Here is a 16,072-nt window from a genome sequence, read left to right on the forward strand (position 1 = left end):
AGGACTGGTGTCTTCTCCCAAGTAACAAGCAATAGAAGAGGAAACAACCTCAAATTGTGCCAGGGGAGGTTTAGATTGGATAATGGGATTTTTTTTTTTCATGGAAAGGGTTGTCAAGCATTGAAACAGGCTGTCTGGGGTACTGATGGAATGACCATGCCTGGAAGGGCTCAGAAGACATGCAGATGTGGCACTTGGGGTTGAGGTTTAGTGGTGAACATGACAGTGCTGGGTGAATGGTTGGACTCAGTGATCTTATAGATCTTTTCCAATCTTAATGTTTCTATGATTCTATGACTCTATGACCTTCCAATATACAGGAAAAAATTAATCTCCCAGAATTCTGGTGAGATGGCAGTAATGGGTTTTCCCCAAAGCCAGTTCTCCCTTGATGCAAAAGTGTGATTCCTGACTTGTGAGTATTTAGGGTATTCAGAATCTGTTTCCATTCCAATTTGGAGCAAGAGCCAATTTTTCAAATATTTTACACCAATTGGAAATTTCACAACTGCTTCTTTCAAAAACATTGATGTGCAGCATACTAGCTAATTTCCCCTCTTCTTAGGTATCTAGCATCTCAGATGTATCAGGATTTTTTAATAATTAGCAGGAAAGAATAAGCACTCACATATCAGATAAAACATATTAGAGATTAAAAATGCACATTACAATGAGAAAATAACATGCTGTTAAAGCACATTTCTTTACATTGATTGTAAAGTCTGGATTCCAGGAATCCAAAAATCTTAAAACACCTTCCTCCCCACCACCTTCTTCTTGGGCTTAACTTCAGTCTCATACTCTCTACCTCCTCCTCCGCTGTGGTGCAGGGTGACAGGGTATGAGGGTTGTGGTCAATTCATCACATGTGTCTGATGCTCCTTCTGCATCAGAGGAAGGGCTCCTCACATTCTTCCCCTGCTCCAGCACGGAGTCCCTCCCGCAGGAGAGTCCTCCACAACCTTCCCCAGCTTGAGTCCTACCTCTGGGCTGCAGTTCTTCACAAACTGCTCCAGTGTGGGTCTCCTCCATGGGATGCAGTCCTCCAGGAGCAGACTGCTCCAGTGTGGGTCACATATTTGCACTCTTCTCTGGCTGTTGCTGTGTTGCACAGGTTTTCTTTTCCCCCTTTTTAAATCTGTTTTCCCAGAGGTGCTGCCACCTTCACTGATGAATTTGGCCTTGGCCAGCAGCGGGTCCATCCAGAAGCTGACTGGCATTGGCTCTGTCGGACATGGGGGAAGTTTCTAGCAGCTTCTCACAGAAACTACCCTGCAGCCCCCCATTACCAAAAGCTTTCCACTTAAACCAAATACATTCTGCACCTCAGCTCTCTGTTTCTTATATGTAAGAGCTATCATTAAAGTCCATATTTGTCACACAAACTTCATAAACTTCACTATCAAGAAAAAGAATTCTCGGCACCAAAAGCAAAATACCATAATCACAATACCAAAGTCAACAATTTGCACACAATCCACCCCTTGTCCCTTCAACACAATTACAACAACTGAAATTCCCTGTGATCATTCAACTCTTTGCTCTCAAATATCATTCTGTCAATATCTTGCCCATTACCTCTCCTTATTCCCTTTACAATCTGTTGATCAGTGTGACTATAAACAAGAAGCAGTAGTAATGTGATGCCTTCGTTCAGATAATTCTCTTATTTGTTCACTGGTTCACTTGTCTCTGCTTTGGAGACATCTATGACATTTTACCAGCCAAAACCATAGCATGAATGTGTGAATGATAAAACAAAACATAAGAATATCTTTTCCTTAAGGAACATCTCTGAAGTTTGAGCTCTTGACCCACAGTTTTCAAAGAGGTGTAGGGATCAGTGGATAGAAGAATAGTCTAGAAACCAGCAGCTGTTATTTCTGGTTTTGGCTCTGCACAGCACTGTCTTGATGCAGGTCCCTGAACATGTCATTTTACATTTCTATTTTTATTTCCTCACTGAGGCATTGTTTTTTCTATTTAAGTGGAAATCATTGCAGCAGGGATTTGCACTTTGTCCTATGTTGAGTGTGATGGATTTTCTAGAACCTGTTGTCTGGGCTAGCTTGCTTCTCCAGCTGTCAGCATGTGAAGCAGACATCTATCATCACCAATTAATTGTATCTTATAAAGTTCCTTATGCCTATTGAAGTTGACGGATACATTTGTCATTATCACGTTGTAAAGCTTCTCCCAAGCTTCTCTCTGCACGAAAGCTGCCCAAGCATGGTTTTTTTTTCAGGAGGCTTTCCCAAAACAATGTCTGAATTGGTACTGTAAGCGAAGTTTTTAATAATATTTTCAGTTTTTCAGTATGCCATCTCTTTAATCCATGTGCAGTGTAAAAAGCTTTGGACTCAGGGAAGTCCCCTAGTTTCCCTGAAAAAAAGAGATTCTTTTATTCCATTTAATTCAGTATGTGACCTTATACTAGCTTGTAAGTTTATTTCTGTATGGTGACAAAGTTGCTTGAGAACATCCAGATACATATATTATTCATCTGTTAATGTGAATAGGTTTTCTTAGTCTCTTGTGTTGCCAAATACTTGGTTTTTTAAATGTTATTTCTTTATTATTACTCATAAACTTCTCCAGGAGATCATAGTTATATGCTTAATGTAGTCTCCATGAAAATTAATCTTGTATAAGCTTCTTTAGAAAATTAGGTTGCGCTGAAGTACAAGGTTACTTTGAAGCAATTTCAGGAGGTTTATTGAAAGTTGCAAACAAAGGGTCTTGTGAGGAGGTTACCTAGTATTTAAGGGCCATTTACATTTAGGCCAGTGGAATCTGGAATATAACTGGTTTTATGACCAAGTGGTTTCTTCTTACAGTAACCTGCTCTTTATCCTGTGTTTACCACTTACAGCTGAAAATGTACGTTTCATTAAAAACACACATATTCAACTACAAGCTAGAACCCTCTCAGCTATTTGAAACTCCATGTGGTGTGTGTTTCCTTCCTCAAAAGGATGCACTGTAAATTCTTTGCCACTATTGTGACAGGCTGTATCCAACTAATTTGTAACAAGTGTGTTTGGTTGCTTTTAGAGGCAGTTTTTAATTTGCTTATTCAGTTGCTAAAACCTAATCTTAGGCAGAACGCTCATAAAGACACTTTTATTTTATTTTTTTTTTTCAGTTGGCATCCAATCTTCTTATTAAGTACAATATAAGATCTACAGGGCTCTGGGGGGTTGGGGCACTGTCTGCTACTTGTACTATTTAAAGATATAAACTAAGTAAAACTGAAGGTTACATGTGTTCTTCAAAATATTCAGGAAATATTTATTGATCTTTTTTCTGGTTTGTTATCATTATTATCACTGTTATTTTCTATTACAGTGTAGAAAAGGATTTGCAGCTATTCAGCTAATGGAATACTTCCCTCCTGATCAATTTGTTGAGAGTTATCATATGTGAAAAACATGTTGCTTGGTTTCAGTTTGTTGGAAGAAGTTTATAGCATGATTAAACTGAGAAATTCCTTGTAGGCAAACTTTGATGGTGGGAACAAATCAGACTGTCATATGCTATGGTGTGAAGAAACCCTGTATAATGATCCATAGAGGGTCCATGATTTGGTAGACCCTAAGGGAGCAAGTACTTTATCCTTTTTAGGATCAACTTGTCAAATTTTGGCACTGATGCTAAATCATTAGCCACACTCATGTTTTTGCTTTTGGAGGCAGAATGCTTCACACCATGCAGCCTCTCTGTAGATTTTAGGCTGATTTTTATCACAATGCTTATATCTTGAAACAAGTAAGCAAATGGGGCACAATTTTATTAATATATTCACAATATTAAAGTGAGTGTAAACCTTATAAAGACAACCCAAGACTTCTAAAAATTCTTTTTTAATCTGGAGTTGGTGAAAAGTTCAAGTAAATCTGTAAAGATTGTGCTATTGTAAACAGGAAAAGGACATAGAGTAAGCATTACAGATATTTGGTGTTTTCTCTCTGCCATAATCTCTGCTTTATCCAGACCAAGGATGATCATTTACTCTTTGTGAAGGCCCCCTCTTCCCTCTGAGAGTGAGGGAAATGAGAAAATAAGAATAGCTTGTACCTGTTGAGGAGTTGTGTTATTGGCTGCTTGCCACTTATTGATGGCATGGAAATCCATTAACTTTGACCATTACTCCTAATGACATCCTATAAAGTGTTGCCAAATTGGGCAATATGGGATTGCCAAGGGAAGTATGAGGACACAGAAGAGAGGAGTCCTGTTCCTTGCAGTGTAATCTTTGGCCTCCCAAGTAGCAATGTCAAGTGGCTCTTTTTTCATAAAATCTGTGTCAGGAGCATTTCTGAGTCATTCCTCTTGTATTGATGTGAGGATATGAAATCACACATCATTAATATGTTTTGGGAAATAGCTTGGAGCATTTTTCAGGAGGTGGCATCCAAGGTAGGTGTTGGGTGGGTAGGCTGATTTTCTAGTTCATTTTGTAGAACAGATTTTCTTTTGGAATTTTATTGCTGAGCTATTTAACATCCTTCCAGAATTACTTAATTTAAACATCTGTGTTTGGAACAGTCAAACTCCCAGATAAACCTTTTATGTTACCTAATATTAAAAAAGACTCTTATTCTTGCAGCCTTGGCTTCTCTAATTTCTCAGTCTGCTTACTGAGTAAGTTGAGTTCATTTTTAAATATGACATGGAGAAAAATAACTTGGATAACTAGATTTTTGCCTCCCCAGTCTTCATTGTAATATTTTTTAATTAAAGTGTTTTGATTTGGGAGGAAGGAGACATTTCAGTAGCTGAATAATTTCACATTTGTTTGTACAAGCATTTTGAAGCAGATATTATTTACCAACTTCCTCAAACATCTGACAATATCTGGTCACAACTGGATCATTCATATAGAAAGCTTTGCTTTTTTATTTGTACATGTTTTCCTAATCAATCCCCGATTCTGGTCATATGAGCTTTAATCCTAAATTTGCCATGACTTTACCTTCCTGTGCCGTTCCTGATTGCTTCTTTGACATAGTTTCTGCGTTGGTTCACTATGTATATGAAGAGAATTAGAGATGTCATGACTTCATATAACACTTACAAAGTTGGCATCATTTGCTGTTAAGACACTTTGGTATTTAAGAGATTGTAAAATTAATGTTACATCTGTGCATACATTGGTATTTCTAATAAGGTTGCTATCACATGATCATTATAAATAGCTATTTGTTTTTGTATCTATAAAATGCACACATCTTCTCTGCATATGCTAAACTGATTTCACTGCTTTCAGGCTTTGATTGGCAAAGCTGAAAATATAGTGCAACAAATTTTGATTGCAGCACTAGTTTTCTCTCAGAAATTTTATGCTCATTACCTAGACAGTCTCACCTCAGTTTCTGATCCTTTTGTTAACCAGTTGTTTGTTTAAAATGTATCCCTTAACATTCTAGCCTCACTTTTTTTCCTGTTTGGGGGAGGCCTGGGGATGGTTGATTTTAGCCTTTAGATTTCTGGTGGCTGGGACACATATGTTCTCTGTCCCTATGCAACTGGCATGTTTCACTCATTAACTGTTTGTTTCAGCTGCACTGTCTCTTTTCCGTGGGAACTGTGAAGATTTGAGATGCTAATGTACTTTCAAAGACAGAAAACAATCTCAGTTACTCCCTTAAGACTGCTAGGCTGGTAGGAAGGCCTTTAATAACCTCAGCTTATGTTTTATGTTGTTTTTTCAGGTTCAATGGATCCAAAAGACTTTCTGAGAGAAGCACAAATAATGAAGAACTTGAGACATCCAAAGCTTATACAGCTTTATGCTGTCTGCACTTTGGAGGACCCAATTTATATTATTACTGAACTGATGAGATATGGAAGTCTTCTAGAATACCTTCAAAGTAAGCAAATGACTCTAAACTCATTTTAAGAGTGCTGCAGTTTAGTAAATACACTAACATAAAAGACAGAAATACAGCACTCTGGTTTAATATAAAAGCTGCATTATTTTTCATGTGTGGGGGTGAGAAAAGCAGAAAGAAAGGTTTATGAATTTTGACATGCCAGAATATTTGAGAAGTAGGAAAGAAACACATTCACAGTCTGATTCTTGCCTTATAATGGCCCATATTTTATCACACAGTTCTATGCGTAGATGGGAACATACACAAAGAAATAAATATAAGTATCCAGAAGGATAGGTCATCATATTTGACATGAAATAGAGGCACTTCCACAAAATTGTACTTAACAGCTTTGAAAACTATTACTAGTCAGGGATATCTTTTCCCTACAAATTTGTCCCTTACCTATCCCATCAGGGCTTTTATCTCAGCAGCACTTCAAAGTGCTCTTTTGAAGGCAAATAATAATTAAAAATAAAATTGTACAGCCTGGAACAGACTAGCAAAATGATTGCACTCTTTAAGTTCACTCCTGTTCTTGGGAAATGCTTGATTCTAGTGTTGTTACCCATTTTCATTTTAGCAGATGTCTGTGAGATGCTAAATGTCTTCAAAGTTGTAAGGATCTCTTGAAGACAAAATGTTTGCTGCGATTGTCATGCTGAATTTCTTCTCTGTTTCCAGCCCATAAAGCAAAGCCCTGTGTAGTACCACAGACAGCATTTACCATGACAAGTCTTCCCCTGTCTTCTCTGTGGAACCATTTTTAAATGGGGGTCTGTCCACACACAATTACAGCTAAAGAAATATCTGACACAGGCACAGCCATACCAGAAACTGCCCAGAGTGGGTTTGCCATGACCTTGGGCCAGATCATCTACAGTTTTGTGGGCATTTACTGGCCAGAGGTAGCAAGGCACAAATTTCCTGTAAATCCTCATCTTTGGTGCCTTTGTGTGCAGATTGCAGCTTATGTGATTGAAAGAGCCTGGCACATCAGGAAATGATTGCTGTGCATGGAAACATTTATTGCACTGGAGAAATAGCTTTGAGAAAGCCAGGATGAGTCACAGCTATTGCAGAGGTGAAAACTGGCCTGTAAATGTGCATAGATTAAACATGTTCAGGGCACATCAGTGCTGCAGCCTGTGTGTGGATCTGTTGCCAGCATATGCACAGCACCCTGCTCCTTGCCTAAGTGTTCACTCCTGTAGCTCTTCATCAGACACTGTGGAAAGTCAGTTGGTTTCCAGGCAGCCATCAAGATATCCGTACTAACGTCCGGTTGAAACCCAGCCTAGAGGTGTCCCTCCTTGTCTGATGGCCAATGCACAGGGAGGTGCACAGAACTAGGAGGTGGAGGCAGAGATCCAAGGGTTTTGATAGGTATTGTGGCCAGAGAAAAGTCTTTGCTGTCAGTGAGAGTAATAAGGAAAGAGATTTGAAGCTTGTCTAGAGCTCTGTGACTGGAAGTGATCTGTATCAGCTGGAGTGCACAGCTACTGATAAGTTTTCTTGAGACTCAGCCTCTGCAAGGAACATGAAAATATTTCCAGGCTTCTGCCTCTGTGTGCACTATGGGTAAGTATGGCAAACTAGAGCAGAAGAAAGTCCAGAGATATTCTTTGTTCCTATTCCCCTCCAAGAAATGCATGGTATGCTTTTCCGGCTTTAAAATATTTTATTCACAGTTACTATCACGTTTCCCCATAATGACAGCTACTTAATAATGACAGACATGGGAATTCCCTGTGCACACTGTAAATGTACTTTGGGAGAGTTCATGATAAACACTGCTCTGCAGAGTTATTGACCTGCCACCAGTACAAGGAAAATGCACCTGAAACGTTTTCTTTGTTATTGGAAGTGAATGAAATTGTCATAAATGCATGAGTGCTTTTATCAATTCTGATTGACCTGGGGCTGGTTCTGGCAGGAATGCAGTCTTGAAGTTTGGTGAATTATTATGGAGGCAATGCCCCCACTGGAGAAAGTGCCACTTATTTATTTTTCACTTTTTTATTGTCAGTTATCTGTCAATGAGAATATTTTCCTGTCTTTTCTGTATGAGATATTGTGGTTGATTGCTTAGAACAGGGTACAGACCCCAAGACTTCTTTAATATTTCCTCTAATAAATTTTTTATATGAGGTTGAGGCTTTTGTCAAAAAATATTAGTAAAAAAGGACATGGAGGTGCTATGTTTTCTTTATCAGTTAAACAATAATCCATGGGAAGTAATATATATATATACTTCTAACAGCCTTCCAGTGCCTAAAGGGAGCCTACGAAAGAGGTGGAGAGGGAATTTTTACAAGGCCAGGTAGTGATAGGATAAGGGGGAATGACTTTAAACTGAAAGATGGTAGGTTTACATTAGGTAATTCTTAGAAATTCTTCACTGTGGGGGTGGTGAGGCACTGGGACAGCTTGTCCAGAGATGCTGTGCTTGAACTTGTGTGCTTTGTCTGGAGTTTTTTGCTCCAGCCTGGAGTTTTGGAGGTGTACTCAGAAATCTTTATGAGACAGACATACATGATTTACACTTCAGATCCCAAAGAGACCCGTGATTTCATCCTCTGCATTTGTGCACAAGTTGTAGTTCCTGGTCAGCTGAGGCTCCTCCTTAAAACTTTCCCTTCTTTAGGTCCAGAACAGCTGCAGTGCAGAACCATCTTACAGAGAGAGATCATCCAAGATATACTGTGGCAGCCAGGGCAGCAGTGGCCTCTTCCCCTACCTCAGCCCACAGGCTAAAGGCAGTAGGTCAGCCCAGTCTGGTATTCCAAACAGGCTTCAGTGAAAGAAATGGCTTTTCAGCTGCCACTCCAGTGTTAGAGGTGGATCTCATCCTTGTCCTTTAGCATGGTGCCCCTGAGAGTCCTGCAGCGAATAAGACAGGGAGGGTTTAGCAGCTCCAACTCCTATTCTGCACTGAAAGCAGCTCATTAAACACGAGGCTGATGAGCCAGCCCTTCTTCCCGTGGCATTGCCTTATTTTGTCTCTTGGAGCAAGCTTAAGTCAGGCTGTCCTGGAGCATTGGCAGACCAGTGACAAACTTGTGCTCAGGTTTGCCAGCATCCTTGTCTGCTCTCACCAGCAGGCAGTTCACAACATGCACAGATGAAGTCATGTGAAAGGGAATATTTGAAGCTGACTCACCTAGGCTAACTTCCAAAACCCAGGTACTAATGCAAGGTGCTTGTACACAGTTATTTTTCAATTAAATACAACATGAGCGTCATTTGTGGACTTATATCTTTGTCTGGCAAGATGAATAATAAATGTTGATGCTTGTCAGTTATCAGAACTGAAAATCTTCAGAGTGTTGTATTATTCTGGGGACTGGATGGATTTTCACAAAGCCCGATTTTTGTCCCTCTCTCTCTTAAAAGTTCAGGCACCTCTGAAACATATCTGTAGGAGAGGAAAAGATATTCTGAGTCAACAATAGAAGTAAATAATCTCAGTGCTGAATTATCATGACGAGTTTAGCCTCAAAAAGAAAGTAGGGCAAGACACATACAGGACAAGTTTAATAATTTTTTTTTTTTTTTTTGCATAATTGTGTCAGAACATTCAGATGAGCAGGAAATTCAAGGCCTGGAGATTGCAGAATTGATTAGTAAACAGTGGTATCTCACACTCTTTGTAAGGTGGGATTGCAAGGTTACATCAGATAAAGTGCCAGAACTGGAGGAAGCTATGCAAAACAATGCTAAGACACACTATCACTGCAAATCAATTAAAAATAAACAACAGAAAGCTGCCAGCTACAACAGTTTTGTTTCTCTAACACAGAGGCAGTAAGTAAAAGTCACCAACCTGATGAGAAAGAAGAACTGACAATAAGCCTAGCAGTAATGATTCAGCTTTTTGATATTAAGGTTCTGAAACAAAAAGTTGAAACTGTTTTGAGTGTTAGAGGCTACAGGGGTAGGAACTCAGGCTTGAGTGCTGCAGCATTTGGGATCGGGTGACAGTGGTCCTCGAACATAACAGTGATTTTGTTTATCATCGATTACCTCACAGTTTAAATCCCACAAAGGCCCTGAATTTGTACTCTGTTATACTGAATTTTTTTTTGGTTGCCTGTCTTACAACTTTTGGCTGCAGTTTTTCATGACCTAAGACTCTTTCCTTCATCTGTGGAGGCAAGTTGCTCAGCTCAAAGTTCTTCTACTGCATTGTTTGAGCAATGAGCTATGACTGCCAAATCTCAGTTTCTGGGATTTCCTTATCTTAGTGTGGTGGGAATGACATGCACATTGCTTTAAAAAGTTCTACTGGAGAAGCAGGCAGTTTGAAAGCATCTCAAGGAGTCCTACTGTTGAGTAGCAACCACAGAGATAACAGCATGAAGCAGTCAAGTGGAGTGGAAAGTGAAAATGAGGGTTACACTTGATAGCAGATGGTAGTTTTTCCTAATAAGAATCATCAGAGAACAGGGAACAAGGATAATTCTGTGCTTTTCCATCTTTAGTCAGCTCTGGCTACAGCCACTGGGTACTGACATTAGCTCTTGCTCACAGTTTGGAACAGTTTTATGAACCTGTCAGAAAGGTACATACTATGTTACTATCAGAAGATAAAAGATTTTCTCTTTGGACTATGTCAGCAGCTCCTTCCTGGCCTAGATCAACTCCTGCATTTAGTATCTACTGTTTTAGAGAAGATGGGACAGGCATTGTTACTCAGTTATTGTGAAATAAGTAATGTCATTCGCTAATCCCTGTCATTTGGCTGGGCTGTTACTTTATTGTATCACATGGTTTGGTTTGTTCATGTTGGCTGTTTGAACTAGTCAGATTTTCAATTATTTATGTCTGAAATCTGCACATTGTTCTTGTTCTTATGCTGCTCTTGTCATCTCCTTTTTAAACAGAGGATGGAGGCTCTGAAATCTCCCTGACACATCAAGTAGACATGGCTGCTCAGGTGGCTTCTGGGATGGCATACCTTGAATCTCAGAACTATATCCATCGGGATCTGGCAGCCAGGAATGTTCTTGTTGGTGAGCACAATATTTACAAAGTGGCAGACTTTGGACTTGCAAGAGTTTTCAAGGTAGGTTGTGAGAGCGTTAATTGTCTCTGCTTTTAACTCTGGAGAACAAGGTGGAAGAGGCCAACTAAAGAATGAATTGTAGCCCTGAATTGCTGGATTCAGAAAAAGGCAAACTCAGGGAGAAAAGGACCTATAAAATGTTCATTTGTATCTTCTACCTGCATTATCCCATATAAGGTTAGAATTTGTCCTGTGCCTTTGTGTCAGTCTGAAGAATCCTGGTGTCTGCTTCCCACCCAGCCACCCAGGAAGGAGCTTGGCAAGCAATACCCTTTGTTGGACAAGCTTTATCCACAGCATGGAGAGGAATGGTGGAAAGATTATACACCTGGGCCTGTAAGGGAAGGCATATAAAAATGTCTTGACAGCTATTCTCCCCTTGTTCACTTCCCCACTGCCTCCATGATGGTTGCGAGCGCAGGCAGTAATCATAAAATGACCTTATTCCTCTCCACAGCTAACAGCAAAGTTCATAAAGTGAGCTCTCAGAGCTTTTATATCTGATGCGGTCACAAATTCTTCACCACTGCACTGTTTTGTTTTCTTTTCTCTAGTCCTTGAAGGCAGAGAATGCCAAGTATCATTGACCAAAATCTCCCTATGAAAGAGTTGTGGTTTAGAAATGAGATTTCCTACCTCTAAAAATGATTTTATCAGTGTTGGAAAGATTTAATTTGCCATATTTTATGGATTTCAATATGAAATCCATAATTTGTGAGTCTGTGTTTGTTTGGCTTTTATTATTTATTTATGTTCTTGCACTGAGAAGGAAAAACGGAGAAAAAAGTTCTCTGCTTCTCATTTGGTTTTTTCATTCAAGCAGCAGAAATTGAAGTTCATAACAGAACTAGATTTATTACATACTGAAGTATAGAATAATGGCTTAAAAACAGCATCAAGGGACTCTGAAAATTCTTTTCAGTTTAGCTTGATTCTTCTATGTATGCATTAGTTCATATTGCAAGTTTTTAATATAAAAAAATATACATTTTTAAATGAACAAGGCTCATAATGGATATTTCTCTTTTGTCCTCACTAGAGAAGGTAATAATTTACAGCTGTTGACATTTCTTGTTAAAACTGAACTTTACTAAAATACTCAGTCATAGAGTCATTTAGGCAGACTTTCTTAGGAATATTTTGTCTCCTAAGTGAAAACACTAACATGGTCACATACAAAGGATTAAGTGTGAGAAATAAAATCTGTATTTTCACATGTGTTATTTATATAATGAAATAATTTCTTGTTTCTAAAGATGAGTGTATCAGTATCAGTATAGAGATAGAAATCAGTAACAACCAGTATTTTCAAAACTATAGAGCATTGCAGCTGGGAAACATACATTTTGTATTTAAACAATCAAAAAAGCAAAATCTGGTACATGTATGCCTGGATTTACATGTGAAAAACTTCACCAAGGCTTGAGTGTGACTTGTGTACAGTAAATTACATGTAGCAATTAAAGAGGGAATAAATGTTCACAAAATTTAGATGTCTGTGCTATAAACCTTTAAGGACATGATTCTACAAATTTGCAAGTCAACAGTTTTTCTATGTGTCTTTCACCTACACTTTACATTAATTAATTTGACTCACTGAGAGCTAATATGTTAATTTGAATCAGCCAGAGTTTATTCTTCTGTCCCCAAAAAACTGCTTAAGTGACTGTTATCAAAGTCAATGGCCCTTCAGCACCACAATAAATTACAGAAGAAAGGTTCTGAAATTCATTAGCTCTTGCTCCTGCCTTCTCTGTTTACTGAAGACCAGACGTGGCGACATTTGGTCTCTAGTGTCAGCAGGATGCTTACACTGCCACTCCTGACAGACTTCTGAAATCTTGCATGCCCAGTCCAGAATTCACAGTAACAAGTCATAATTAATCAGGAGACACTCCAATGCTGTGTGCTTGCTTGAAATGATAAATGTGTTAGAAAAGCCTCTGATGAAGCCTTGGCATTTCTCAACTGTGAAGCCGAATCCAATGATAGACTTCAGATAATGGGTACTTTAATGCCATGAAAGACATGAGTTTGGATAAAAGATGATAAGATAAAGCACGTACTGAGCTTAGTCAGATGCTTAAGTGCTTTGCTGAAGCAGATCTGAAACCAGGCTTGCTTTGTTTTACCCATGACAGGTAGAAAATGAAAACGTATATGAAGCTAAGACGGAAACAAAACTCCCAGTGAAATGGACAGCCCCGGAGGCAATCCGCTACAACAGATTCAGCATTAAATCAGATGTCTGGTCATTTGGGATACTTCTGTTTGAAATAATCACCTATGGGAAGATGCCTTATGCTGGTAAGTACTTTTACCTAAAGAATGATGTCTAATTTTTTCTTTCTTTCAGAATGACACAAAAAAAAGAAGGTTGAATGCCTGTACTACAGGCATGTTAAAAGGTTAAAACTTTAAAGAGAGAAAGAAGGCTGTACAGATGAGGTGAATTTAGTGGGTCAGATCTTCTGGCTTCCCCAGGCTCCCTGGAAGCTTTGCAAAGGCTGTGATTAGCACACATTTAAGCTTTCTCTTGCTGGAGTCAACCTGCACTGCACAGGCACCTAAGCCAGCTGGCTATTTTCTTCCAGCATCAGATCAAAGATGCCAATTCTTGGAATATGAAAAAAGGGAAGAAAGAAAGGAAGGGGTTTTTATTGCCCAACCTTTCCTTTTTTACTTTTTTTTTTTTAGTATATCCGATGGAAGAATAAATTGTATGAAGCGCTGCACAAGCACTTCAGGAAGAAGGTGTCTGAAAATTAAATCAGGGTATTTTTACCCCCTTCCCTCATATTTGACTATTGCAGTGAAAAGTCTTCATAAAAGAAAGGATTTTAAATAATTAAAAAATGAAATGTCACCAGCCTCAAAGTAGATATAGTAGTCTGAGAGCAGCTACTATTTCTAGTACTGTGAGAAATGCTCAAAGAACTGTGGCTCCAATAACACAAGGTATCAGTGAGATGATTGACTGTGACTCATTTTGTGCTGGTGAGTAGAACTCAAGGGAAGGACTAAAGCAAAGAAAAAGTTATGTTGCATCTATACAGGCCTGAGGGGTGGTGTGTTCACCATAAACTACATTTCACAGGGTCCCAAACTGATATTTTCTGTAAAAGGAAAAATTGATTTTGCTTTTTGATTCCCATCCTCATCCCCTGCAAAACTGTTCTGAAGAAAAAAAAAGAAAGCAAAATATCCTGAAGTCTTATATAAACTATAGGTGTGTGCATGTGGACACACATACATAAATAAATCATTTTAGTACAAAAAAATATGTAACACTGTGGCTCTGGATATTGTCTGAAAATCTATTCTGTATTACCTCTTTGCAAAGTTTATCGGTATCTTGAAAGTAGAAAATGTCCTTTTGCCATGGCTATTTGCTTACTTGGTATTACTTCCAGGAGTTTGTTCTCAGTAATCAGCTAGGAGAAGAGGTTGTGTTGATTTGTGGTGGCAGTGGGTAATGTGCAGAGGAAACACCATTCAGAGATCTAAGGAAAAGAAGTTAACACAACTCAAAATTTAACTTAACGAGTGAAAAATTGGAAGGGAACAGGACAATAGTATACTCTGCAAGAGTATATAAAGGTGTAGCAAAGATAGGGGAATGGTTGCTTCTCCATGACTGGTGGCGATGTAGCAGGCAGGATGCCATTACCCAGATGTCCTTGAGGAAAGTTAGGGTTGACTTTAGGGAAAGCTCCTGAATGTGAGGAAAATTCAGCAGCAGGACAGGTTTTCTTGGGAGATTTTGCAGTCACTGAGACTAGAAGGATTTAGGAACTATTTTAGCTAAATAGATGACAGAAAAATTTTGACAAACCCAAATAGTGGAGGAAAAGCCTCGCACCCAGACAAACCTATTTGTGATGCTTTGCAGGTGGCGCAGTCAGGGTGAGGTGATTGGGAAATGTTGAAGGTGGTTTTTAATTGCTGATAAACAGTAAGAGATGAGTCCCTGTCCCTGGAATTTTTCAAGGTCAGGATGGAAGGGGCTTTGAGCAACCTGGTCTAGTGGAAGGTGTCCCAGTTTTGGAACTTGGTGATCTTTAAGGTCCTTTCCAACCCAAACCATTCTACTGTGATTCTATGATGGAGAGAGGGAGGAACTTATGGCATCCCTAAGTAAGCCCTGAGTAGCCTGATGAACTCATTTCGGGTTGCAGGTATGCCAGGACACCTGGTGATCCAGCTGCTGGACAACGGGTACAGACTTCCTCAGCCGGAGAGGTGCCCAGTGCAGCTCTACGAGATGATGCTGCGGTGCTGGAGCGCGGAGGCCGGTGGGCGGCCCACCTTCGATGCCCTCAGCAAGCAGCTGGAGAGCTACTTTGACATCGAATCCGTTTCCAATGCCTAGGCCCAGGCCATGGTAAATGAACCCTCAGGAAATTCTTGAAGGACATGTCCTAGCCAACATGGCTAATAGGGGGCTGTGGAATCAGCCTAACCCCAGGTGTGTAGGTTATTTGGGGGTGCTGAGAAATCCTGGTACATTTAATCCCTTCTCTGATCTTAAAAGACTCTTAAAAGTTTTGCTGCTGGCAAGTGTTTTGCAAAACAAAGCAACAGGAAGCTGGAGAAGTGGGTGTTTCTAAAAAATAAAGTGTCTTCTATTTATTTTAAAATGACAGATTGGAAGAATAAACAAATTAAACGAGTCTAGCTAAACAACTCTTGTAGCTTTTTGTCATTTCTTTATTGGAATAATTACTTGCTGTTACTTAGATTTTTCATTCCTATCAGTTTGTTCTCACGAAGGAATGTGATGGCTCTACACAGCAGGATCTGTGCTCCCTGAGTCCTCTCATTGTAAAAAATAATAAAAGTAATCCCGTGACTGTGATGACTCTGATTTGGCAGAGTCCAAATTAATTGCCTTGCTTAGACTTGAAGTACATGTACTTTTGCTATATCTGAAAATAAACAGATATTCATGGGAGAAAAGGAATTATTTTGCTTTGTGGATGCACAAGCTGATCTTTTTATATTTTGTCTACTGTATTTCTTTTACAAGAATAAACAAAATTATTATTAGATTTTTGAAGCTGTTTGTTCTTAAGATCATCAAATAGTGCTACAGAACCTATGAGTTATTGTCCATTGTACTGTAAGG

General features: G+C 39.2%; 1 protein-coding gene across 1 annotated transcript in view; it reads left to right on the plus strand.

Moving 5' to 3' along the window:
• The window catches only part of FRK (fyn related Src family tyrosine kinase), a gene marked incomplete at both ends in the record, with an annotated part of 49,037 nt that extends 33,721 nt beyond the window's left edge, over positions 1-15,316 (plus strand). The window contains 4 exons of the mRNA XM_082276755.1: positions 5,715-5,873; positions 10,763-10,944; positions 13,086-13,251; positions 15,123-15,316. Of these exons, the coding sequence (XP_082132881.1) occupies positions 5,715-5,873; positions 10,763-10,944; positions 13,086-13,251; positions 15,123-15,316 (701 nt within the window). The remainder of the gene's footprint in view (positions 1-5,714; positions 5,874-10,762; positions 10,945-13,085; positions 13,252-15,122) is intronic.
• Positions 15,317-16,072: the final 756 nt, after the last annotated feature.

This window comes from Coloeus monedula (genome assembly GCF_965178545.1).
Source record: "Coloeus monedula genome assembly, chromosome: 2".
Classification (NCBI taxonomy): Eukaryota; Metazoa; Chordata; class Aves; order Passeriformes; family Corvidae; genus Coloeus; species Coloeus monedula.